General features: G+C 38.2%; 1 protein-coding gene and 1 non-coding gene across 2 annotated transcripts in view; one reads left to right on the top strand and one right to left on the bottom strand.

Annotated features, from left to right (window-relative positions):
- Positions 1-25775, top strand: part of hmcn1 (hemicentin 1) — an 87192-nt gene that overhangs the window by 48619 nt on the left and 12798 nt on the right. The window contains exons 32-82 of the mRNA XM_044129999.1: positions 75-353; positions 843-1124; positions 2383-2491; positions 2570-2739; positions 2970-3124; positions 3602-3725; positions 3848-3949; positions 4832-5008; positions 5090-5241; positions 5430-5553; positions 7001-7176; positions 8425-8521; positions 8708-8830; positions 8938-9093; positions 9475-9756; positions 9856-10023; positions 10611-10724; positions 10855-10941; positions 11037-11228; positions 12136-12309; positions 12391-12504; positions 12587-12732; positions 12821-12971; positions 13105-13302; positions 13384-13497; positions 13911-14098; positions 14417-14513; positions 14657-14818; positions 14941-15054; positions 15148-15350; positions 15891-15972; positions 16086-16217; positions 16472-16621; positions 16772-16931; positions 17641-17765; positions 17842-18016; positions 18629-18726; positions 18807-19085; positions 19170-19366; positions 19469-19550; positions 20129-20265; positions 20484-20625; positions 20747-20891; positions 20999-21126; positions 21206-21362; positions 22771-22892; positions 23013-23177; positions 23350-23457; positions 23946-24083; positions 24575-24709; positions 24893-25162. Coding sequence (XP_043985934.1) covers positions 75-353; positions 843-1124; positions 2383-2491; positions 2570-2739; positions 2970-3124; positions 3602-3725; positions 3848-3949; positions 4832-5008; positions 5090-5241; positions 5430-5553; positions 7001-7176; positions 8425-8521; positions 8708-8830; positions 8938-9093; positions 9475-9756; positions 9856-10023; positions 10611-10724; positions 10855-10941; positions 11037-11228; positions 12136-12309; positions 12391-12504; positions 12587-12732; positions 12821-12971; positions 13105-13302; positions 13384-13497; positions 13911-14098; positions 14417-14513; positions 14657-14818; positions 14941-15054; positions 15148-15350; positions 15891-15972; positions 16086-16217; positions 16472-16621; positions 16772-16931; positions 17641-17765; positions 17842-18016; positions 18629-18726; positions 18807-19085; positions 19170-19366; positions 19469-19550; positions 20129-20265; positions 20484-20625; positions 20747-20891; positions 20999-21126; positions 21206-21362; positions 22771-22892; positions 23013-23177; positions 23350-23457; positions 23946-24083; positions 24575-24709; positions 24893-25162 — 7857 coding nt within the window. The remainder of the gene's footprint in view (positions 1-74; positions 354-842; positions 1125-2382; positions 2492-2569; positions 2740-2969; positions 3125-3601; positions 3726-3847; positions 3950-4831; positions 5009-5089; positions 5242-5429; positions 5554-7000; positions 7177-8424; positions 8522-8707; positions 8831-8937; positions 9094-9474; positions 9757-9855; positions 10024-10610; positions 10725-10854; positions 10942-11036; positions 11229-12135; positions 12310-12390; positions 12505-12586; positions 12733-12820; positions 12972-13104; positions 13303-13383; positions 13498-13910; positions 14099-14416; positions 14514-14656; positions 14819-14940; positions 15055-15147; positions 15351-15890; positions 15973-16085; positions 16218-16471; positions 16622-16771; positions 16932-17640; positions 17766-17841; positions 18017-18628; positions 18727-18806; positions 19086-19169; positions 19367-19468; positions 19551-20128; positions 20266-20483; positions 20626-20746; positions 20892-20998; positions 21127-21205; positions 21363-22770; positions 22893-23012; positions 23178-23349; positions 23458-23945; positions 24084-24574; positions 24710-24892; positions 25163-25775) is intronic.
- trnas-aga lies at positions 2092-2173 on the bottom strand. The gene has a single exon. It is a non-coding gene; the product is annotated as a tRNA-Ser (tRNA).

Raw genomic sequence — 25775 nt, 5'->3', positions numbered from 1 at the left:
CAGTCTATAGTGATAAAGCCAAATAGTAAATTGTACTATTGTGATTGCTATTTTTTTTTATCCTGTTGTCACAGTGCCTCCTGCCATCATAGGAGGCAACTTAACAACGGATGTGACAGCACTGCTGGACACAATGGTAACACTGGGGTGTGAAGTACGTGGAGTACCGCATCCCACCATCACCTGGTACCGCAGTGGAGAAGCCATCATGTCCAGCCGACAGGCTCAGTATCTGGAGAGAGGTATCCGACTGAAAATCCCACGAGTTCAGGCGTCTGACGCTGGTCAGTACACCTGTAAGGTTAACAATGTGGCCGGAAGTGCAGAGAAGAGCTTTGAGCTGGACGTCTACAGTAAGATTTTTTATTTTTAGTCTTCATTTTCATTTAAATAAATCTTGATTATATGTTTAGGATGTCTGTTTTAATTAAGAAAATTTGTGCATAATAAACACTTAGATGGAAACAAAAACATAAAGATATGAAACATTGTTGCCCACAGTAAAAATGACGTTTTAGTGGTGCAACCTGATAAAAAGATTGTATATTTAATAAGAGGCTGTGTTTTTTATTAATGAATTTATGGAAATTAATATTGCGTGGTACAAAATAGGAGTGAATTGATCCAGAGCTTATGTTTTTAGATTAGTTAGCATTTTAGAGAGTGTTTTCTATTAAATAAAACAGTTAAAAAAAAAAATTATAATTAGTTTGACATCATGCCCCACCCTGGTTTGGATGATTTTTACTTGTGGAAGCATTCACTATTAATATAAATACGATATTTGTTAAGCAAGAAAGTTTTAACACCTTGTCCTCTTCTATTTCATATATTCCCCACAGTGCCTCCCACCATTACTGGAGGGGAAGATGGGCCCACGGAGAGAAAAGTGGTCCTCAATAAACATCTGACCCTGGAGTGTGAGGCAGCAGGTCACCCACCGCCCTCCCTCACCTGGCTGAAAGATGGAGTCCCTGTGCATCATGGAGACAGTGTTCGTCTTCTAGAGCAGGGAAGGAAATTAGAAATCCTCTCAGCCTCCATCTCGGACTCTGGGCGCTACATCTGTGTGGCTACGAGCATCGCTGGAGAAAAGGAGGTCAAATATGATGTCAAAGTATTGGGTAAAGAGACACAAAGAATGGTATTATTTTGGCTTAACCACATACTGTACGAAGTATATATACAAATATTGTCCATTTCATTACAATCATCACGCCTAATCTATTCTACTTGTATGTATTTTTGAACTACAGCTACATTACTGTAAATAAAGATAAAGTTAGAAATTCCAATTACATCAACACGAACACTTACACAGGGATGAGGGCTTGCCTGAGTTGTCTTTACAGATGTTTTTTCCTTTTTCAGCTAAAAATATTTAGAAAGTTCTGCTACAGTCCTATGTAGAGGTATAGACATCTAAATTGAAAATCAGTATCAGCTAAACATGATGGTTGTGCAGAAAGTAAACTCTTCATGTCTTTAAACTAAATGTCTTTAATATTTAATCTTCATGTCTGAAAACTAAATATTTTCAGACCTATTTAAGTCTGAAAATTAAATATCCCTAAGGTGTTTAAACATTTCTTCAAAAAACATCTCTACTGCTACCTCAAATTGTTATTTTTAGAATGCAATAATATTAAGTGTAGTCAAAATTATAGTTTTACTACTAAAATTAATGGTATTAATACATACAATTATTACAAACAGCTAAGTATCAGAAAGAATTACTCTTGCACTTAAAATAAATAAATTTAGGGTTTTAAGATGCTTAAATTATCATGGAAAAAATATTGTTTAAGATTGCTGAAATGTTGATTGTTTATAAGAAACGAGTCATTCGGCATTTATGTTACCTTCTTTCTTAGTTCTGGATTGATCAGTCTGTCTTCAAACATTTTCTAAGCCTCTTGTGAGAATTTTATGTCAGTGTCAGTGGATATCTAGTGAGGAAACAACTAGAATTGCCTGAATTCAGCTTTGGTTGCTAGAAGTCTTCCTGTATGAGAGACCTGAAACAACCGCACCGTGTTGTGCTAACTTTACTCCCGACACTTTATGACAGCTGGAACAAAAACATTCTGCCGTTGTCGGCAGGATTCGAACCTGCGCGGGGAGACCCCAATAGATTTCTAGTCCATCGCCTTAACCACTCGGCCACGACAACCCATGTGTAGCAAATGCTAGTAGTGTTGCTTTTTTTTCTGTTTGAACAATGTGTTCATGTCATGGGAAACAGACACCTGCTTCTTCACTGGGGTTTTCGCTATCTGACACATGCAAATAGACGGTAACGGTATCAGGAAAATATTGTCTATTCAATGCAATAGTTTTACTATTGTAGATTGAAATGTTATTTTTCTGTGTTTGCCCTAGTTCCTCCTTTTATTGATGGAGCTGACGCAGTGACAGACAGCTCAGTAATAATCAACACTCCCTTGGAGCTGGAGTGTCATGCCACTGGGACGCCTGCACTTGTTATTACGTAAGGCTTCAGTCCAACACACCGGCAAAAATAAACAATCAGGCATAGCCAGGCAACACGCCAACTATTTTTTTCCAGGTGGTACAAAGATGGGAAACGAATCAGATCTGGAGAAGGGTTGCGGATTTCAGCAAGCGGGCAACGGCTCGTCATTTCTCGCTCTCAGATCTCTGACACAGCTAATTTTCGCTGTCTGGCCACTAATGAGGCTGGAGACCATGAGAGGAACTTCAATGTGACTGTCCAAGGTACAAAATAAGGAAAAGATACCTTTCTTAGGGTTGATTTTCTTAAGGGTAAAAACAAAGTCTCGGTGATTATGCAAAATTAACTTGTTTTAAAATTAAAATACAAGCTGCTGGAAAGCTTTTTCTGTGGGTAAATATCACACTTTATTTATGTTTGCTCCTCATATTGTTGTGAAATTTAAAAAAAGGATTTTTTTTTATATAAAAGTCTATTCTTTGCTATTCTGCAGTCCCTCCATCTATCCGTATGACGGGGCCAACTGATCGCTCAGTGATTCTTCACAAACCGATCAATCTGGAGTGCATCTCCAGTGGCATTCCTCCACCCAGTCTTACCTGGCTTAAAGATGGCCGACCTGTGGTCACAGCAAAAGACCACCTCAAGGTTGGTGTCTGGCTATTATTTAGTTAAAAAATATCTGTTGTTAGTTTGCATCTATAGTTAAGCCTGAAATTATTCAAACCACTAACATACTGATGTTTAAAGGATTTTTTAAAATTTCAGTTGACATTTTTGAGTGACCCAGCCACAGTGTGATCATATTCTGTTATTCCTTTCTGTAACTGTCTTGAAAACCAATGCTGAATCTATAAGGAATGTCAGAAAATCCTTGCATTTAAGTATCAAAATCCAAAACCAAAGTGACATGACTTCTTCTTTGTGATTTGCTCAAACTAAAGGGCAATACAAGGTAAAGATTTTCCAACAGTTTCCACTGAAGAGATGCTTTAAGTTATTAGTAAAGAGTAAAAATCATCAGTATGCAAAAAGAATAAATATTTTATGCCTGTGCTTCTACATAAATGATAACATTCATGCTTAACTATGTTGATTCTTTGTCTGCCTGTTCAACTGCCACAGCTGCACTCAGCAGGAAGAACATTAAAAATAACAGAAGCCAGATTGGAGGATTCTGGGAGATACACCTGTCTGGCCACAAATGCAGCTGGAGAAGCTCAACAGCATGTTCGACTGAGTGTCCATGGTAATTTACCGACACACCGCCCTCTTCTGTCATTTATTTTCTGGGATCTGCTGGACATCTTTATTTTAACTACACAGAGCTGCCATCATTCTTGCATAAAATGTTTTATATCTCCCTCCCAGAGCCTCCCAGCATCCTCCTTTCTGCAGACATCGTCAACCAGACTGTTCTCTCAGGCTTCCCCACTGAGCTGGAGTGCAAAGCTACAGGAAGTCCTTTACCTGGTGAGACTGTTGCAGAGGTTTTCCACCATCCTGCTGTGATCACTCTGGAGTTTTTCTCAGCAGCTCTCTTTGTTTTTGTAAAAGCAAGGGAAATTTTAATTGTATAGCACATTTTGAGCAACCAGGCAATTCAAATGCTTTGAATGATTAGACAGAAATTATAACAAGCAAAAGAAAATTGTACATTTCAGTGAGCTGTTTAGTGCACTTATTTATCCATATTCTAGGTCTGTTTCTCTCACTTCCAGTTTGTTTTAAACTCTTATAAGTATTTCTCTGGCTGTTGATGTGAACAATTGTACCCATTTTCTGACTTATGCCAGCAGAAAATTAGTATTTTGAAGTGTGACTAAAGGAAAAGGGGCTCTGCCTCAAGCTTCATTTATAAATTGAATTAATAATTTAATTCATCTTGTTAATATTTATTCCCTTATCAAAATTAAGGAATGAATTAAAATCTTAAAAATCCTGTTTAAGTAAAGAACTTCTTCAGCTATATTAATTTTAATGATTCGTGTGGCAGCTGGATTTTGCCACCAACAATTATTTCTAAAGTTTGGTTTTATTTTCAGTTTGATTATACCACTGCAATAAAAATGAGTTCAGAAGGGAAAACCTGTACAGGCTAAAATGATGCTGCAAAATTTTACATACACGTTTTGCCATGACTTTATCCTTCCACGCCTTCTAGATTAAATGACTTGATAAGTCTCATCACTTTATTACAAGGTTTGGAAGATAGCATGTTGAGCTGACCTGTTCAGCTACACAAACGTGACTAAATGAGTTGTAAGCCTATCATTGCAATTTATGTTTCTATTTTCTCTTTTTTTATATAATTCGTGTCTCATGGCTGCTCTTTGCTTTATTTTTATGCATCAGCTGTAACATGGTACAAAGATGGCCGACCTCTTACTGGTGCAGCTGCTGTCCCAATCCGGAAGCGCGGCCAAGTGCTGGAGATTGAACAAGCCCAGCTATCTGATGCAGGAATATATAAATGTGTGGCTGTTAACCTAGCAGGAGCAGCAGAGAAAGTCCACAGTCTGCAAGTGTTTGGTCGGTGCTTCGCTGGCATTATAATCCTCTCACTTTGTCAAAGGCCATATCCAACCATTCTTGCAATCTTTTTACTTACAGTCCCTCCAGAAATCTCCAGTAGAGGTGGAACGGTTACAGCTGTGGTGAATGAAGCTGTAAAACTTGAGTGCGAGGCCTCTGGGGTTCCTGTTCCCAGTCTGACATGGTTAAAAGATGGAAGCCCTGTGGCAAGTGTATCACATGGCATACAGGTACAAATCAAAAGTTTAGCTAGCTAGTTTTCATCTGTGAGGTGTGAGATTAGTTGTATCTTGTACATTTGGTGTTGTATTCACAACATAGATATTATTAATACAGTTATGTTATCAGAAGCTTCCTTCTCTAGGATTCTATTAACTCGCAAATTCCTGAGCTCAACTCTGATTCTGTTTTTTCTCAGTTGCCATCTGCAGGCAGAGTCCTGTCTCTGAGCAGTGCCCAGGTCAGTGATACTGGTAGATACACCTGTGTGGCAGTCAATGCAGGAGGAGAACAACAAAAGGAGTACGATCTGAGGGTGTATGGTGAGAAAGCATAACCTGCTCATTTTTGTAAAGAAAACTGTTTTTTGTGTTTACTTGTGTTGCAGTGATTTGAAGTTTGTCACACAAGATTGACAAACATGCAAAAAGATAAGAAATCAGGAATGGAGCAAACACATTTGTTCATCACTGCATAAACAAGACAACAAACTTTTCTCCTCAGGACACATAATTCAAAAGATGGAACCAGTTAACACAACAAATCTCTCTTTGTTTCAGACAACAAATTCTGACTCATGCTGACTCGAGAACATACATTACCAAAGGCAAATCATTGGCACCCCTGGTAAAGATGCATTTCAATACCTGGGTATCATGGAAACTTTGGCACCCTAAGATGCTGCCATTATTTTAAACCGTTATTTTAAATTAATTATTTATTGCTACGATTGTAGTTAAACCATGTTTAAGTGTTGATAAATCCTTGACTTTGTTTCCTAGTGTTTGTATGTAACATGTCACCAGTTTCCATTTCTCCAACTTCAGCAGGATACAAGGACTGATTAGTAAATCAAAACTTTACTGATCCTCATAAGTCTGTAAATGACTATAAGAAAATAGCTTCTCTCTTAAACCTGTGCATGTCTATATTCAAAGTAATAAGAGTTTAAAATAACTGGAGCTGCATGAGGGGATTTATCTTACTCCCATGCATAGTTAGCAGGATGCAGAGGAGATTGAAAAACACCCAAAGTCTGAATGATAACCAGTGTTTTGAACACATTTTTCCAAGGGTGCCAATAATTCACCACTGGTAATGTGTGTTTTTGCATCAGCTTTACTGTTCTGCAGAATATCAATAAGGATTTGTCCTCAGAAACAGGCAGATTTGTTTTGTTAATTGGTACCATCTTTTGAGGGACTTCCTATGTCCTGAGGAGAAAAGACTGTTGTGTTGTTTCTCAGTGACCTGCTTTCTGTGTAGAAACAAAACATCCTGCAAAGGATATTTATTCCAAGTTATTTACCAGACAGGGATAGATTTTCAAAGAGAGGAGCATTCTTTTCTTTAATCCTGATGGAGAGATAATTAAAGAGAACATAAGGTAACTCTTTTTATTAGATGAAGACTTACCTTATGTTCCCCATCTGGCATTTAAGATTTTCAAAAAACTTGATAGCATTAGACTCACATATTTGTGCATTCATATTTGAGGTATTATTTACCATACTTTTTGTTTCGTGAGTCATGTTGTTCTGTTTTTTCATACAGATAAGCCATTTCAATGGATGTTAGGTTTCAGAATCGTTTTGTAAATTTAACATGCTCCAAGTTTAATTCTGCAAACAAATCTTAAACTTGTTTCACATTGTTTTGCACTCCAAGAAGGATAAAAATGATCAAAGTATCAGAGCAATCAAATACAGAGAGAACATTTTGCCTGACATGGAAACATTTTTCAGTGACATTTACTCATGTCTTACCCAGTTCCACCAAACATCAAGGGTGAGGAAGCGAATGCAACAGTGATGCTCGGTGGTCCAGTAGAGCTGCACTGCCACAGCGACGCAGTGCCTCCACCAACTCTCTTATGGCGAAAAGATGGCCGCCCTATTTTCAGGAAACCTGGTCTAATTGTCTCTGCAGACGGTAGTTTACTCAAGGTAGAGTCTGTTAGAGATTCTGCACAAGAACATCTTCTGCAGAGCAAAAGACTTTAATGTATTTTGTTGGGATGTTATGTGATAGACACAAAGGTTTACAAAAGTGTTATATGGAATTAACATGATAAATGGGGTTCAAAATGTACAACAATCTTGCAAAAGTATGGTGTGCTTTTGTGTTCAGTATCCCCAAACTAAATAAATCAAATGTAACCAACTGCTTTCAGAAGCCACCTCGTTAGTAAATAGGGCAGAGCTCTGTGTAAATTCATTGTATTTACAATTATGTGTTAGGGCCAAGGAACAACGCTAACATGTCAGGAAGAAGTTTTAAGCGGAGTCAGGTCATAAAACAATATATCAAACTTGGAATATCTGAGCACTCACTGCTCAATCAGTCATTAAAAAAAGGTAAGAGTATAGCACAACTGAAAAAGGAGTGATAACTGGTGGAGCTTGAGAGATCCCCACCTCAGTGGAAAAATCTGTGAACAAGAAAAGTAAAAATTGTGCACAACACAAATCTGAGCTTTATGGAAGGGTGGCAAGAAAAAAAATATTATACAAAGTCCAGTTTGCAATTTGCCACAAATCTTTTACAGAGATACAACTAAAATTTGGAAGAATACCAAAATTTAGCATTTTACCCCACATATTAAATGCTATAAAACTATGTCTGCAGCTTTCCCTGAACAGGACTGCTTTTATTTAGCAGGGACAGGAAAGCTCTTAAAGTTGCTATGCAGATGGATGGAACAACTTGATTAAAATAATTTTATCGCCCCTTTAACAAGCAATTTTGTGCTGTTTCATGTTAAATACCCATTCACTGAAATGAGGTTTGTGGCATCAGGGGTACACCTAGAACATGCATGGCTGTAAGTCATAAAGGACCAGAGCTGAGAAACACCAGTTTAGATCTGTGGTTAGATAGAAAGTCAGTTTGATTGTGCTCTAGCTATATTACTCAAAAAGAACAAGCCACAATTTGAGTCCCTTCATGTGAGGTACGCCAGAAGAGCTTAACTTGTAATTGTGGGAAAATGTGGTTCACAGACTACAGACTCTTGAAAGCTGAGCACAAAACCACACCAAACTTTTTAGGGGATGTTTTGATTGAAAACAACGCAGAATTTTTTTCTATTTCATAATTTTACTCTACTTTGTCTTGATCTATCACATAAATCTTGGAAGTTTAATCTATGATTTTTCAGAACTCCCTGATGTGTCTGTGAATGTAATTTTTAGGTTGACAATGCTCAGCTGCAGGACACAGGAAGGTACACTTGTGAAGCCACCAATGTTGCTGGAAAAACGGAGAAAAACTATAACTTGCTTGTTTGGGGTAAGATTAATCTGTAATTCTTCTAACAAGAAAAATGCTAAAAATGGCTAATCTTTATGAACAAATCTGATTTAGTGTCTTTAAATTATAAAATCCTATGTGTAAACTGATCATAGTCCAGTTGTTTGCAGTTACCAGTTTAATTTGATTTGAGTGCCTCCTTAAGGTGTCTTGTCGTCATTACAGTTGCTCCCAGTATCCGTGGCTCTGAGGAGGTTTCTCCTATGACTGTGATTGAAGGAAGTTTTATCACTTTGTTGTGTGAATCCAGTGGTATACCACCTCCCAGCCTTACATGGAGGAAGGATGGTAAGTTTATTTATGCTAGCACAAGTCAACAAACCACTGTAAGAGACTGTGGTATGTGGAGGTGCTTTTTAGCGCTTTAGCTAACCTTTGCTTTCTGCATATTTTAGGTTATGCCCTAAAGCCAGACCAGAGACTGAGGGTTTTGTCTGGAGGGCGCCAGCTGCAGATCTCCAGTGCTGAGAAAACAGACACAGGCTCTTACAGCTGCACAGCCTCCAGCGTTGCTGGCGCCACCTCAAAGGAGTACAGCCTCCAGGTTTATGGTGCATACTCCAGCAACATCAAATCCTGCATTGATCTGTTCTTTAAGTTGCTCATATGTGTTTTATTGTACATCATCATCAACTAAATTCCCAAAAGTCAGTTTCACAAAGAATGAGAATACTCCATAATAAGCCTGTCACAATGAGCAAATAATCAATTAATCGCATAATTAAAATGAGCCCGATAATTTCTATTATGATGATAATGTTCTTTCAAAGGCAATATTTATTTATTGCTTTTGGTTGTTTGCCTCAATACTTAAGTTTCTTTGGCATGAATTATTGCACCATTTAATAAAAAAAAAGTGTGGTATTTGCATTTCAAAGTAATGTGAGATCAGCAGTTTCTCTCACATTGTCAACGACCTTGTTCTGTTTCAGTTCGTCCTTCAATCAGACGTAGTGAAGACGACTCCAACGATGTGACAGTGACAAAAGGACGCGGTGTGACGTTACATTGCCCTGCAGAGGGCGTCCCACAGCCCACAGTCACTTGGCTGAAGGACGGGCGGCCCATAGAGGACCAGCATGGTGCAAAGGTCCTAAACGAGGGCAGAATGTTGCAAATTAAAGACGCTAAGGTGTCAGACACAGGGCGCTACACCTGCATTGCTGTTAATGTGGCAGGACAGGCAGACATTAACCATGACGTCAGTGTGCATGGTATGATTCTGGGATCATTTTTTGTTTAGATTGAAATGTTCCGTTTGATTAAATAATTACCTTGTTGATCATTTTCCACCATTTTCTCATCATGTTCAGTCCCACCTGTTATAACCGGTCAGGTGCAGTTTCCAGAAAACGTCAGTGTTGTGCTGAAGAATCCAGCATCTCTGAACTGTGAGGCTTCTGGTATCCCTCTGCCTTCTATCTCCTGGCTGAAGGATGGAAGGCCAGTCAAGGCAACTAGCTTGGTGCGCATCGTCTCAGGTGAGTTTGGGTTTTACTGTTCATGGGTTTTTCTAATCTTGCAAGTAATATTAAAGTGGAATGGTATTTGTTTAACCATTCCTAATTTCTTGATACTTTACTTTTTGTCATTAAAAGTCCTGTTGATCAGACCGTTCCGTTTGTCTGTTTGCCTGTTTTGTCTGGTGCAGTTCCTTAATGCAAAAGACATTGTAGATTCACACTTTGTTACTGTTTACAGAAAGTATGAGCTGTGGACTGCAATAAATTCATATGGCTGAAAAATAGTGTTGAAAATATCAACCAATTCAAAAACTTCAGCAGAATTTCTTCAAAAAATTTTTGACAAATATCGAAAGTGCTCTGACTCTACACCAGTGGTTCCCAGAATGTGGGACTCCCCCCTTGTAGTGCCATGGGGGGGAACCAGTACGGATGAATGGAAAAAAAAATAATACAGTTTTGTAAAAGTGTTCCACTGTAAAGATGTTTTGTAGTTTGCTTTGTTGCAACCCTCACCTGGTACAAAGACTGAAATAAACTTCAGTGGAGTTTGGAAACAAAATATGTGTAAAGGTTTATGTCCCATTAATCTGTTTTACCTGTAGGGGGGCGTAGTCTCCGTCTGTTACACACCGCAGTGGAGGATGCTGGGAGGTACACTTGCGTTGTCGCTAACAGCGCTGGAGAAGAGAGGAAAAACTTTGACCTTGACATTCTAGGTGAAGAAAGTGGATTTCTTGAGGATTTTCAGATGAAAGTCGCATTACAACTATAGCCTATTTGCATTTTAATAATTATTTAGTTTAATTTCAAGCAAAATTATGAACAAGTTGAATGTTTCATTGGCAGTTCCCCCAAGTATTGTGAAGGAGGGAACGGTCATGGAAACTAAAGTAAGAGAATCCCAAAACATCACTCTAATCTGTGAAGCATCAGGTAAATTAATTCTAAAAGATACTTTATAATGTTTGCTACATTTAAAAAAAGATTCTTAACTTCACAACTGTGCAATTGTTTAAATTTATTGCCAGGTAACCCTCCTCCAGAGATTAAATGGCAGAAGGACGGACAGCTGTTGGTGCCTGACAGACGACAGCAGATCACATCATATGGCCGTTTCCTCCAAATCTTTGAGGCCCATGTTGCAGACACTGGAAGATACAGTTGTGTGGCATCAAACAGCGCAGGGGAACGCAGACGGCATTTCAACCTCAATGTTCTGGGTATGAAGGCACTTTATCTTAACATTTCCTGCTGAGTACCTGATGAAAACATTCACATAGACCCAGACATGTTGGTTGGCACCCCTGGTCCAAACATGTAGAAATGATTTCAATTATGTTAAACTTTTTCTCTGCTGACCTGTATTTCTAGTGTTGCTGTTATTGCTATTCCCCAACTATCTGTTTCTTTGGGGAATATAAATATGATGCTCCACTCATTTGTACAGTAAACAATTTAGGTTCACTAGTTATCATCCATTTTATGACAAAAAGTTTATTTCTACGTGAATTTCGAGTAAATAATCTGAAACTTGACCAGACAAAAACTTAAACTGGACTTTTTTTTTTTTTATCTGATTCAAATTCAGTTTATATTCAAAATAAACAGTGTGAGTTGCGATTTTATTTTTGTTTTTTAGCAAGTATGCTTCTGTGTGGTACATGACTAAGGCAGTAGCATTAATTAAAGGGGCAGTAATATGTATTTTTTAGTCACATAGTTTCATTTTATAGCACATTCAAGTCACTGTGTTAACTTTAGTTGTTATCCAGCCATGTTTTTGACGAGGAAACAAGTTTCTAAGATGATTTAAAGTTAAAAAAAGTCAATAATATATAATACTACCATTTTAATACTAAAAATGTTGAATGATGCCATTAGTTAGTGGTTTAATCATTCATAACTTCTTGAATACCAGTAATTATTCCACAGGTGATTGTCTTAAAAGCTGTTTTGGTCTCTGAATAAATTTTCTCAAAATTGAATCTTGAATTTTTCCTTTTGCAATAGGAGACTAATTACTTTAAACTTTTCACACATCTTTACTAGCGGTGCCAACAAATATATTCCTTCTTAATCTATTCCTAACCTGATTGTCTGCGACTTTGGCCCTGCCTTTTTTGTCAGTTTCTCCCACCATTGCTGGTTCGGGTCCTGACATTTCTGCGGAGGAGGTTACAGTGACCCTGAGCAGCCCCACCTCCCTGGTCTGTGAAGTCCAGTCCTACCCACCTGCTTTGATCACGTGGCTCAAAGACGGCAATCCATTTGAATCGACTCGCAGTGTTCGAATTCTTCCAGGTTTGAGGTTACAAGTGTGAAAAAGCAGAATGCAACTTGACTTTTGATTGATGTAATTTTTGTTTGACCTCTTGTTTAAAGGCGGACGAACGCTGCAGATTCTTAATGCCAAGAAGGAGGATGCTGGCAGGTACACGTGTGTAGCCACAAATGAAGCAGGAGAGACTCTGAAGCACTATGAAGTCAAAGTTTATGGTGAGATTCCTGCACAACAGCATTGTAATAACATAAATATGATCAATATGTTGACCTAAATCTTTTTTTTTTTTCACTGAAGTTCCTCCTCAGATTAATAAGAATGATATCCCCGGGGAAGGACTTGCCCCTAAAGAGGTAAAAATCAAAATTAACAGCACATTGACCCTGGAATGTGTCGCTCAGGCCTTTCCATCTCCAGCACTGCAGTGGTATAAAGATGGACAGGTAGGAATCCACAATGCTACCATTTGCATCTGAAAGACTTTTTTCTCTCAAAGCAAAATTCAGTCAAACAATTTTGTAATTTCTTTAGGCTCTGATAGCAGATGACCATGTATCCATTATAGCTAATGGTCGCATTGTTCAGATCAAACATGCCCAAGTGTCGGACACTGGCCGCTACACCTGCGTCGCCACTAATCTAGCAGGAGAGGACGAGAAGGACTTTGATGTAAATATACAAGGTGAACTGGTTGGACTGGTGCTCGGGTTAATTTTATGGAAATTTACTCCTCCAGGAATAAAATCTGTGTCATCAAAGAAATCAACAAACTGGGGTTTGAAATTTTTTTTTTTTCTTCTTTTCACTTATTGCAGTACCTCCACATTTCAATAGGCCTGGTGGAGTCAGGTATACTTCATCCATCCCAGGTTTTGGAGGGGATCCTCGTGATGTCATACTTAACAATCCAATCTCTCTGTACTGTGAGACAAATGCTGTACCCCCTCCAACCCTCACCTGGTACAAAGACGGAAAACTCCTTACCTCTAATGATAAAGTTTTGATCCTACCCGGTGAGTCAAGTTAGCAATAATAAAATAAGGAAACAAGAAAGCACAGTTTACATGTTACAGCCCATGCTGTCTGGTTCTCAGGTGGGAGGGTGTTACAGATTCCCAGGGCGCAGCTTGATGACTCTGGCAGGTACACCTGTGTGGCCATCAATGAAGCAGGAGAAGACTCCATCCAGTATAATGTCAGAGTGCTAGGTGAGAGTCTACTTTTGGTACAGATCCAGAAGTGTCTAATTTTCATGACTATTGCATAGTTTCCTGAAGACTTTTGTGTCATATTATTAATTTAATGTCTTATAACTGGGTAATTCAGATCCCCTTTAAAAACTCTTTTAACTACCTATTTTAATTGTTCAAGCACCAAATACGCCAAATATGCAATGATAGATACATTGGAAACCATCTTAGAACTACCAAAGAAACTTCTAAAGTTTCCACTTTACTTATGGGGGTGCAGCCAATCACCCAAAACTCCCAAAGCTCACTGTTGGAGAGTCTCCATTAAAACCAATTACTTTAAGGTTTTAGAACATTTTGCAAAGGTTGGATAAGCATTTGTGTGCAATCTTTCTATGATTTAAAGCTTTTTTGTGTCTTTACTGCACTAGTACCTCCAAGCATAAGAGGATCAGTTAGTGATGTGCCTGAAGAAGTTATTGTACTGGTCAACAAAACTGCCCAACTGGACTGTCACGTGGATGGAAACCCAACCCCCAAGATCACCTGGTTTAAAGATGGTCAGGTGATAAATTCAGGTGGACCACGCAGTATTCTGTCTAATGGACGAGCATTACAGGTAACAAACAGGAAACACAGAAATATATAAGCAAACACCCTACAGTCGCTTGTTCAGCTACGATTTCATCATGCAATAAAACTTTTACGGTAATCTCGGCTTGACAATTTGAGTTTTCCAGTCAAAAAAATATTTTTTTTATATATCCTGCAATTTTTATTTTCCAAAAACACTGCATTAAAAATTATTTCAGGCCTCAGAGTTACCATCTTTTTCATGTTTTTGTAGTTTTGTTTAGCACAGCAGCTTTTTGTTTAACATTGTTAAACTGATACTGTAGCTACTATCTTGATATTTAAGCAGTTTTGTCTCCCTCAGGTGTCGAATGCTCTGGTTTCTGAAACAGGACAGTATGTGTGTGTGGCTGAAAATGTAGCTGGAAATGCAGAGAAACACTTTAACCTGAATGTTCATGGTAAGCTATTAGAGACTGTTCAGAATTGCCTTTTTGCTTTGTGAATTGGATGTAATTTTAATATGAAGACTATAAATTGACTGAAATTTGTATGCTTTTACAATGGCTTTCTTTGGATTACTGCATGTTTTTGTTTTTTGCAGTCTCTCCCACAATTGTTGGTGTGAGTCCAGAGAATGTGACAGTGGTGGTGAACAACTTTGTGTCCCTCACCTGTGAAGCTAGCGGCTTCCCTCCTCCCACCCTGAGCTGGCTAAATGACAGGGGGCCCATACAGCCTAAAAGTAATGCCCTCATCATGCCAGGTACTGAAATTATTATCAGTCATGCATAAAAGAGAAGAAATACATTATTTCTGTTCAAAAATGTGAAAGAACCAAATATTACATAAGATCCTGTACATGTCTGTGTCCTTTTGTCTCTTCAGGTAGTCGAACTTTACAGATCCTTAAAGCAAAAGTGTCTGATGGTGGAAAGTACATCTGTGTGGCCATAAATGCAGCAGGACAGGCTCACAAACACATCTATCTCACTGTTTATGGTACGCCTATAATTTTTTTTTTCTACAGATTCTTCTCGGTTTTTGGGTTTATTTCATACACTGAACAATTTTTTATTTTCCTTGCCTCACCAGTACCACCGAGTATCCGGGGCAGCAGTGGAGATGTGCCTATGGAGGTTAATGTTCTTGTTGGGAAATCTGTAACTTTGGAGTGTGAGTCCAATGCCGTCCCTCCTCCCATTATCACCTGGTATAGGAATGGCAGAGTGGTGACAGAAACAACAAACACACATATTTTGCCAGGGGGACAAATGCTTCAAATCAAACGCTCTGAGGTGACGCAAACAATGCCGGCTTCTTTTTTCTATTAATTATGGAATCAGAGTAAATGCCTACTTAAAAACAGTACCTTGCAGAAGAATGCACACCCATTGAAATGTCCCACATTTTGCTACATTGCAACCTTAAGTTTTGCTGTATTTCATTGGATCTTATGTGATTAACCAACACAAAGTAGCACATAACTGATGTGGAAGGAAAAGGATACATGGATCTTAAAATGTTTCACAAATATAAAGGAAAAAAGTGTGACATGCATTTGTATTTAGCTCCCCTGGGTTCATACTTTGTAGAACTACCTTTTGCATAGAGCTTTAAGTCCTAAGACTTACATTTTTGTGTATTTTTCTGTGCAAGGTAGCTCAAGTTAATTCAGATTGAATGTATAATGTTTACGAATATACATTCTTAAATCTGAAAGTTCAGAGGGCATCAATTCTTTTGCAAGACACTGTTTAATGCCTCTTACATGTGCAGGGATCATTTGTATTTGCAAAAATATGCAAAGTTTTTATGCAACAGTTTATTTTCTTCAGGTGTCTGATACTGGCCAGTATGTCTGCATGGCCTCAAATGTTGCTGGTCAAGTGAACAAGAATTTCAACTTGAATATTCATGGTAGAGTGTTACACAATAATTATCAATCCATAGATTTCAAAAACAGCTATAGCAGATGTTTGAAAGTGTTTTTTTCATTTACGGGACAATAACAAATAGTTCTAACTCTTCAGTTCCTCCCAGCATCGATGGCCCAGCAGAGGAGAATGTTGTGGAAACTATCACCAACCCAGTTGCTTTCACTTGTGATGCTACTGGAATCCCTCCTCCCAGTCTCACGTGGCTGAAAAATGGAAACACTATAGGTACTGTGATTATATCCAGACAATGTATGACTTAAGTCTTACAGGTTAATAATCAGTAACACTAAGTGCTCAGGAAAATGTAACATCTAAACTTTTTAACTCAAAGACAGGAATAAAAGATTCTCAAAGCATCTTAGGTATTACTCCTGGATTTAGTAAATATAAATGTCATAATCCTAACAGACCTAAAACAATCAATGCTTTGTCTTATTATGTGCATAACCACAATTATGGAAACTTTATATTTCCCTTAGAGAACTCTGAGTCTCTGGAGATGAACATCTTCTCAGGGGGCAGCAAACTACAGATAGCACGGCTGCAACTTTCTGACAGTGGGACATTCACATGTGTGGCCTCTAATGTTGAGGGCAAAGCACACAAGAGTTACCACCTCACTCTGCAAGGTACATAAACATCATTACTCTGAGCCTTAGGGTGATTTGAATCCCTTAGGAGAATAGCTTAAAAGAATAAATGTAATAGTTTTTGTTATCACAGCAAACATTTTCATATCTGTCAGATGTTTTGCACTTAACTTAATAATTTCTTCTTAGTCCCACCCAGTATCTCTGGATCAGAAATGCCCAGGGAGATGGGAGTCCTTGTTAATGAGAGCATTGAGCTTGTCTGTGAAGCTCAGGGAATCCCGACTCCAACAATCCAGTGGTTGAAAGACGGAGAAGCCATTAACAGTACAGAACTCAAAGGTCTCAGGTACTTAAATGTACACCCCCCAGGTGTTTGATTAGCCTTGGTCATTAGCCTACCTGTCTGAACTTTTACACCCTTATGCTCCAGACAGATTACAGTCATTCACAGTATGGCTTACTGCACTTGATGTAGGAAGATGTGTGGCTTTGAGGAAATAAACTTGCTTCGTCCTCCAACACATTTAACTTTGTGGCATACACAGCGAACTTTGTGGACTTGTCAAATCGCTCCATGAGTGGGACAGGTTATCCAGACCTAAATTACCATAATTATTAAAAACAATCATCAAGAGTAGTTTTTAGGGGTTTGGGTTTTTCTTTCTTAAAAATAAAAACCTGTTGTAAAATTCCAAATGCTCTGCATTTAATCATAACATGGGATAAATGCAAAATGGAATTAGTTTTTCTATTACTTTCCACTGACGTTATAGGTTTTGCAAATCTTGTTTGACAACAATACTTAAGGATGAATTGAGGAAAGTATCATATTAATGAAAGCATTGTACTCTCAAAGGCACTTTCAATAGAAACTTGAAAATTATTCCAAATAGTCATTTGGAATACTCTGTTTTCCAAATTCTTTTTGAATACACAGTTTACTCTGCATTTACGGTGTTTACTCAAAGTCAGCTTAAAGACTTAAAGACTTTTAAGGCACCTTACTCTGCCTTCAAGGTGTTAAAAATGTAAAACATTTCTGTCTTTTCCTTTAGGGTCAGTCCACATGCTAATACTCTAACCGTGACCCAAGCGGACCCTGCTGTCAGTGGAAAGTACACTTGTGTGGCATCCAATGCTGCCGGAGAAGAGGACAGAATATTTAATTTACATGTATATGGTGGGTTTTATTCTTTATCTTAAACTCAAAGTGTACATCTAATCTATTGCTTGACCTCCAATTTGTCTTCTTTCAGTTCCTCCATCCATTCTCGGCAGCAGTGAGGATCTGACCGCAGTTCTGGACAGTTCTGTCAGTATCGAATGTGTTGCTACTGGGTCACCTCGGCCACAACTGAACTGGTTGAGGAACGGGCTGCCTCTCCCAGTCTCCTCCAACATACGACTACTCTCTGCTGGACAAGTGCTCCGGTGGGTCAGAGGTCAGGGAACATAAAGAAGGCTGTCATAATTATTAGTTTACTGGGGATTTTTGCCTAAAACGTTGTCTGAAGTATTGTGTTTAATATATTTGTAAAAACAGCTCTTATCTTAGAATGTGTTTATGTAAAAGCTTTAATCATTAAATAATGGGTTTCTAATGCCTTGCAAAAGTTTCATGCCATTTGAATTTTTTCACATTTTGGCACAAGGAACCAGAGAAGCTAGATTTTTGTTTTTTTCAGATATTATTTGTCTCATACCCTACTGTCACAACATAGCTTTAACAAATATGTAAAAAAAAACAACAGCGTAATTTTTATAAAATTAAACACTGCAGCTTTAAATTACACACAGATGCTATTTAGATTAATTTTGAAGGTGGGTGGTTGCCTTTGTCCTTTGTTCCATTCTGTTGTTCTTTGACAAAAAATAGACATACAATACTCAAAGCTTAGGCTTGTTGGTATTTTGTAATGTATCGAACATGAAAAGGTTCAAGGGTTGTGGATGTATTTACTGTACAAACTTTTGAACTACAGTGTAGTCACTTGTAGATATGAAAGTGTTCATGATGGACCATTTTGTCCTTTCGTGTACCAGGATAAACCGAATCCAAGTGTCTGATGGTGGAAGCTATACATGTGTGGCATCTAACAGAGCAGGAGTCGACAACAGACAGTATAATCTACAGGTTCACGGTGAGTGTATTCGTTCATACGGTTTTTCAAGGCGAAATGACGAGCCGGCCAGTAATGAGCTTTTAAATTTTCACCGCCAGTTCCTCCTGGTGTGGAAGGAGCAGGAACCACAGAAGATGTGACTGTCATCAGAGGAAATTTGGCAACATTGCTCTGTATTGCTGATGGGAGCCCAACTCCTACCATTTCCTGGCTCAGAGATGGAGAAACGTTAACCGCTGACCACAGAATCAGTCTCCTCGGCTTTAACACCACCTTACAGTTCAGCCAGGCCCAAGTGAATGATGCAGGACGCTACAGCTGCGTGGCTAATAACAATGCTGGCCAAGCAAGCCGCTATTTTAACCTAAAGGTTCTGGGTAAATGAAGGCAAACTTTATTCTCTAGCTTCTATTTTTTATTTTCAGCTTTTGTTTTGGCTTCATTTTTGCTTACTTTTTCAGATCCTCCACGCATCAGGAGCTCTGACCAACCAGTAGAGGTTTCTGTAGTGGTGAATAATGTCCTGGAGTTACTCTGTGAGGCCACCGGTATTCCAACACCCACTTTGACCTGGCTGAAGGACGAACGGCCACTCCCACAGACAGAAAACCTGCATCTCCTCCGTGGGGGAGAGATACTCCATGTTACCGCAGCACAAGTGGGTCCCCCCAGATTTAAACTGTAAAATCCTACCTCTTTTTGTCACAGCATATGTTGTATTATTGTAAAAATGTTAAAAAATGAACTTTTTCCCCCACAGCTGGAGGACACAGGCAGATACAGCTGCTTAGCAAACAGTCCAGCAGGAGATGATGACAAAGATTTCCTGGTTCGAGTTCATGGTGAGTATTTTAGCTACTGTGTTGTTTTGAGTCTTCAATAAATTTACAATTTTAAGAAAAAATCCAAACATTGAGAGGATAGAGGTGAAAATGACAGTGGATAGAAACAACACACGTTTATCCAAAGCATACAGGCAGTACATTAAAAATATACTTACTGCATTTAATCAGAAACAAATAATTTCTTTTTTATAAAAACAAAATTATTACTCCATTCAATAGTATACAATGCTAATTTCTTGTCATATCAACACTTCTCTTGTAAATTTTTAACAGGCACTGGTGTTACAACAAAATCACAATTAAAAAATGATTAAATTAGTTTGTAACATTAATTTATGTCTCAATGAGATCTAGGTGTTGCATCAGTGTTGATATTTGGTCTGTTGCTCAGTGGTTTACCGCCAACCTTGACCAGTATATAGATATTGTAAAAAGATAAAATTATTTACAGAAATTTATTTGCTTGCTTTTGTTTGATGAAAGCCATGGCTACAATTATCAATATTTAAACAAAAGCCTCAAAATTGTATTTCTAAATAGCATCTGGCCTTTTTTGTTGCTGTTGTTCCTCTCAGTTCCCCCTAACATATCTGGAGAAAGCACAACTCAGCATCTGTCAGTGCTGCAGAAGGGTCAGGTAACTCTGGAGTGCAAGTCTGATGCTGTTCCACCTCCAACTTTGACCTGGCTCAAGGACGGCACACTACTCCAGGTCAGTAGCTAAAACCATTGCTAGAATAGAATAGAATAGAATAGAATAGAATAGAATAGTTCTTTGTTAGTTTGTACCTTAATAGAGAAGTACAGTGTATCAGCATACCCATAAAAATTTGTAATATTAATACAAGTGGAATAGAAACTATGTATTGATGTCAAATATACAATGCATACTCTGACTTAGATTTGTATTCATGTCTTTCACACGTGTAGAAATCGCCACGGCTCCGTATTCTGTCCAGTGGACGCTATTTACAAATCAACATGGCGGCTCTATCGGACAGAGCTCAGTACACCTGTGTGGCGAGTAACATCGCGGGCAAGACCACTCGACTGTTTAACCTGACTGTTAATGGTAAATAAAAACAATCATTTGAGACATTAAGAAGTAAACAACAAAAAAATCACAATACAATTTGAGATTTTGTCTTATGAAATGTCAAACTATTTGGTAATATGGACATCTATCCTTTCAGTACCTCCAACTATTAAGGACGGCTCTCAGATGGTGGTGGCACACATCAACAAGCCAGCGACTCTTGAATGTGTGGTTAGCGGAGTGCCACCGCCTCGAGTCACCTGGAGGAAAAATGGAGCAATAATAGCAGAAAATAACCCCAGGTAGAACATGTTCTTGGGTTCTGTATTGATCCTAAACCATCTTCTTGTGAATATATTACTATATTTTAATGTCCAGATCAATGTCTAATTTGTGAATATTTATCCAGATATACATTTGCAGAGGATGGATCTTTACACATCCCCTCAGCTCAGGTGACGGACACCGGGCGCTACCTGTGCATGGCAACAAATCAAGCTGGTACACAGCGCAAGAGAGTCGATCTTCAAGTTTATGGTGAGTGATAGCTATGCATGAACAAAGCAACGCTAAGCAGAACAGTAGTCACTACTATTTTTGTCCTCTCATCTTGTAGTGCCTCCTTCTATTGCAAGCAGTCGCACCAATGTGACGGTAATTGTCAATGTTCAGACCACCTTGCCCTGCGAGGCCACCGGCATTCCCAAACCGACTGTCAGCTGGCTGAAGAATGGTCGGATCATCAGTACTGAGCAGAATCAGAACATGTACAGGTCTATTCAGGTTTCCTACCAATCTTTACTCATTTATAAAACATAAATCTTTTTTAAACCATGTATCTCTTTGCATGTTGTGTGAAAGATGTTTTGGGATTTACTGTTCTTTGCAAAATGTTCATACCTTTTGAACTTTTTCATATTTTGTCAGAATATAACTACAAGGTTTGATGGATTTATTGTGCACATTACAACTCAGTACAACATGTAGCTTTGAAATAAATGGTAAAAAATTGTACATTGCTTTACATATTTTGTAAATAAAATTGTAGTGCATGTTTCAGGCACTAATACTCCCTTCTGGTATTTCTAAAAAAATAAAAATAAAATACAGCAACCTATTGCCAATGGAAGGCCTCCAATTTATAATCACAATTTCCTTGTGTGTACTTTAAAGAGGGATTAGGATTAGGTTAATAATTTAAAAAAAGCCCCAGTAAATCTCAAAATATGCTATTCGTTCAGTCTTATGAAAATGGAAAATAGTGTTTTACAAATGGAATTTACCAAAACATAATTGTCCACCAAAACTTATAAGACATCATAAAAAATGCATTAATCAGACAAGTATTCAAACGGCTCATAAAAACTCTGGAAAAGCTTCAGAAATGGACAGCTCAGGTTGGAGAACAGCATGACGTTTGTTTGTGCACTTAACAAACCATAATGGAAGAGTGGCAAAAATGTTTATGGTTGTTTCAGGAAACCATAAAACTTTACTTTATCCTTGTGGATAAAGTAAAGTTAATCCACCAGGGAACATAGTAAACATGCAGAAGAAGGTGCTCTGTTCTGATGAAACCTACAAAAAAAACTGGCACAGCGTTTACCTTCCAGCTGGACACAAACGCTTAAAACACACTCTGAGCTGCAGTGGAATAATTTAAGTTAAATCATTTTTATGTGTACGGTTGGCCGAGTCACATTCCAGACCTAATGCTACTTTCCAACCAACCCGTCTGATTTTGAGCTCTCTTGCAGGAAAGAGTGTTCAAAATGTCTGCCTTTAGATGTGAAAAGGTGGAACAGTCATCCCCCAAGAGGCTATTTGTAAAAAGGAAAGAAAAACATGGATCCTTTTGTCCGTACTAAAACATTATGTTCCATATTGTAGCTCTTTCACATAAAATCCTAATAAAATAAATGTGGGAAAGTTAAAGAGTGTATAAATACTTTTATTTTAGTAAAGCTCCTTTTTTGTAGTTTGTTTTCAAAGTATTGATGGTAAATGGCCTGTATTTTATAGCTCTGTATTAAGTCCAGACGACCCCTAAGCAATCAGTCACCCATTCACACACTGAGGAATATTCATTCCAGATTTATTATTTGCAGCAGGTTGTAGTTAGGTAAAACCTCTTACCATATGTTTTCTTAAAAATATTTATTTGTCCTAATTATTGTTTAGATTGCTATCATCAGGCTCCTTGGTGATTATAGCTCCTACGGTGGAGGACACTGCAGAGTACAAATGTGTGGTTTCTAACGAAGCTGGAGAGGAATCCAGATTCATCGCTCTTTCAGTTATTGGTGAGAAAAACTATTGTTTAGATATCACCATTCTTGTCATTATTTTTGTCTGAGTTTTGTATGCTGTTAATTAAATTGTAAGATTTTTTTTTAATTCCACAAAAAAATTTGTTGTCCTAGTTCCTCCATCTATAGCAGATGAACCCACAGATATAGTTGTTACAAGACTGTTCCCGGTGGTTATTGCTTGTACTGCAACTGGGGTGCCTGCACCTGCAATCCACTGGAGCAAAGGTGGCATGAAGCTTCCTAATAAAGGGGAAGGATACAACATTTTGCCAACAGGTTAAACTTTTATTTATTCAAAACGTATTCTATAATTTTAGCTAAACATTTCAATATTAGTCCACTAAATTACTTAGTTTTTATGTCATTTTAAATGCTTGTTAGGTATGATTCATCTGAACTTTTGTTACTGATGTGAAGCCTATTGGTTGTTGTCTTTATCTTCCCTCAGGTCAAGTACAGATCCCTTCTGCTCAGCTCAGCCACGCTGGACGCTACACTTGCATGGCCAAAAATATTGCTGGCTCCACCCACCGACATGTGCAGCTAACAGTGCAGGGTATGCAGACTGTAACAATCTATATCTTTATAAATACTTTATTAATGAAGTTAATACACAAAACAAACACAAATTCTTCAGCCAAATAAGGCATAAGCTGTTGTATTTCTGTGCAAGAAATCAACATTATGTGTTCATGAGCTACATTTTTAAGTGTGATAGGGCTCCATGAAGCCTATTGAATTATTGAGAAATCAAACAATACTGCAAATATTACTCAAAATCAGTTTGCAAAACTTTCTCAAAAACCTTATTTTGGAGGAGGAAACTCTAAAATGTATAATTAAATGCCAAAATGTTTTATTGCTACTCTATTATTATTATTATTATTGTTTCTGATTTATTTCCAACTGATTTCTAAGTTAAGTTGGATGCAAGGCAGTCATAATCACACCCAAAGTATCAACTCTAAAACTAAAAACACTTTTACTGTAAAGTATGACAGATGATGAGTAGCACCATCATCTTTTCTCCGTTCGTCTCTTCAGAACTGCCAGTGATCCAGTCCCATCCCTCCACACTGGATGTGATCTACAACAGCACCATTAGTTTGCCCTGCAGAGCCACAGGCTCACCCAGACCCTCCATTACCTGGCAGAAGGAGGGCATCAACATACCTGCCACTGGTAATCACATCTTCTACAGTGCCATGCAAAAATATTAATACCCCTGGAGATATTTTCACATTTTGTGAATCACAACTAGAAACTACAATGTTTTTTTTGAGAGGTTATGTAAGTTTTCATCCTTCCTTTCTGTTTTTCTGTAAGTTTTCAGGACAATATTCAATGATGCCCTGATTACTGCACTGCACATCTAATTACTGATCAGATTCATCACTCATCAGATTCTCCCATCAGTCTTCATGGCATCATTTATTCACTATTGTTCTCTAGTAAACCTTTTGAAACCTTCACAGAACACCTGGATTTATCATGACAATACACTACACACAAGTTGATGTTGCTTCCCAAACAGGAGTTTTATTTTATTCACGAGTATTGGAGTACACTGAATGCAAATGCCTGGCAGATTTTCTTTGGTCAAAAACTTTAGACCTGCATTTTCTCCTCTACTCCACATGTAGCACAGACATAAATCTCTTGGTTTGCTTTAGGTGGAGGTTACACAATACTTCCTGATGGAAGTCTCCAGATCTCCAAGGCGTCTCTAGCAGACTCTGGGACTTTCATTTGTGTAGCACAAAATCCTGCAGGCACTGCACTGGGCAAGACCAAACTCAGAGTTCAAGGTGGGTGACACCTAATTACGATGTTGATTCAAACAGCTAACTTTCACATTTCTCACAGAAATCTCTAGCAGATTTTCTCTATATTTGAACAAATAATATATTTAATCAATGGAGGCATTGTTATACCATTAGTTGTCTGATCTTATATTCTAATGTCTCATTAAATGAACTTTCTGTTTGCAGTTCCTCCAGTGATCCGTTCAGAGACTCAGGAGTTTCTTGCTCTTTTGGACTCCTCTGTGACTCTTCATTGCGAAGCTGCAGGATCGCCTCCACCCTCCATCACATGGCACAAAGATGGGCAGCTGCTGAGTGACTCCGGACACCAGCGGCTGCTCAGCTCAGGATCCCTCCAGATCGCCCTTGTTCAGCAGAGTGATGCTGGAAGATACACTTGCACTGCTGCCAATCCTGCCGGCACTGACAGCTTGGATATGACACTTACTGTACAGAGTAAGTTGGAAACTTAACGTTATTATTCAGAGATAAAAAAAAACTTTGTGGTGCTTTTATGTTTTATATCTGATTCCTAGCTGGATTTTTAAAGAAAATGTTAATGTCACGTAGAGATCCGATGAAAAATCATTGATGTTATTTAGGTTGATTGGCATTGACAGTCAAATGGCTGGTCGGGAAATCAAAAATCCCATTTTCTTTCTAACCAGTGAATGCACCATAGTAAGAGCTTTCACATCAAACTAGATAACTTACTGATAACCTAATGAGATGCAAGATCTCTTAACGATGCACATTGTGTTCAAGTTTCTGGACACAGAAATTAAGTTTGTGAAAGAAAAAATAGAAATAGTAAGTTGAGTTGCACCTTACTTACCAATTAAAATCTTCTGTGGTAAATTTAGTTGATTAAGCAGCATTCAGAATCCACCAATGTGACCTGTACGGTAGAGTGGTCATATGAAGGCCTTCCTTAATTTTTTACAAAGTTACTGAAGGACTCTTGGACTTTTATCATTAATGTGTTTAAAATAAAGTTAGTAGAAGCCCAGACAGTATACTTTCTATGAAATGCTTGGCTGTTTCATTCTGACTTTGGGTGAGTGAGAGA

This window comes from Gambusia affinis, linkage group LG10 (assembly GCF_019740435.1).
Source record: "Gambusia affinis linkage group LG10, SWU_Gaff_1.0, whole genome shotgun sequence".
NCBI lineage: Eukaryota > Metazoa > Chordata > Actinopteri > Cyprinodontiformes > Poeciliidae > Gambusia > Gambusia affinis.
This window is presented reverse-complemented; position numbering and strand designations above follow the sequence as displayed.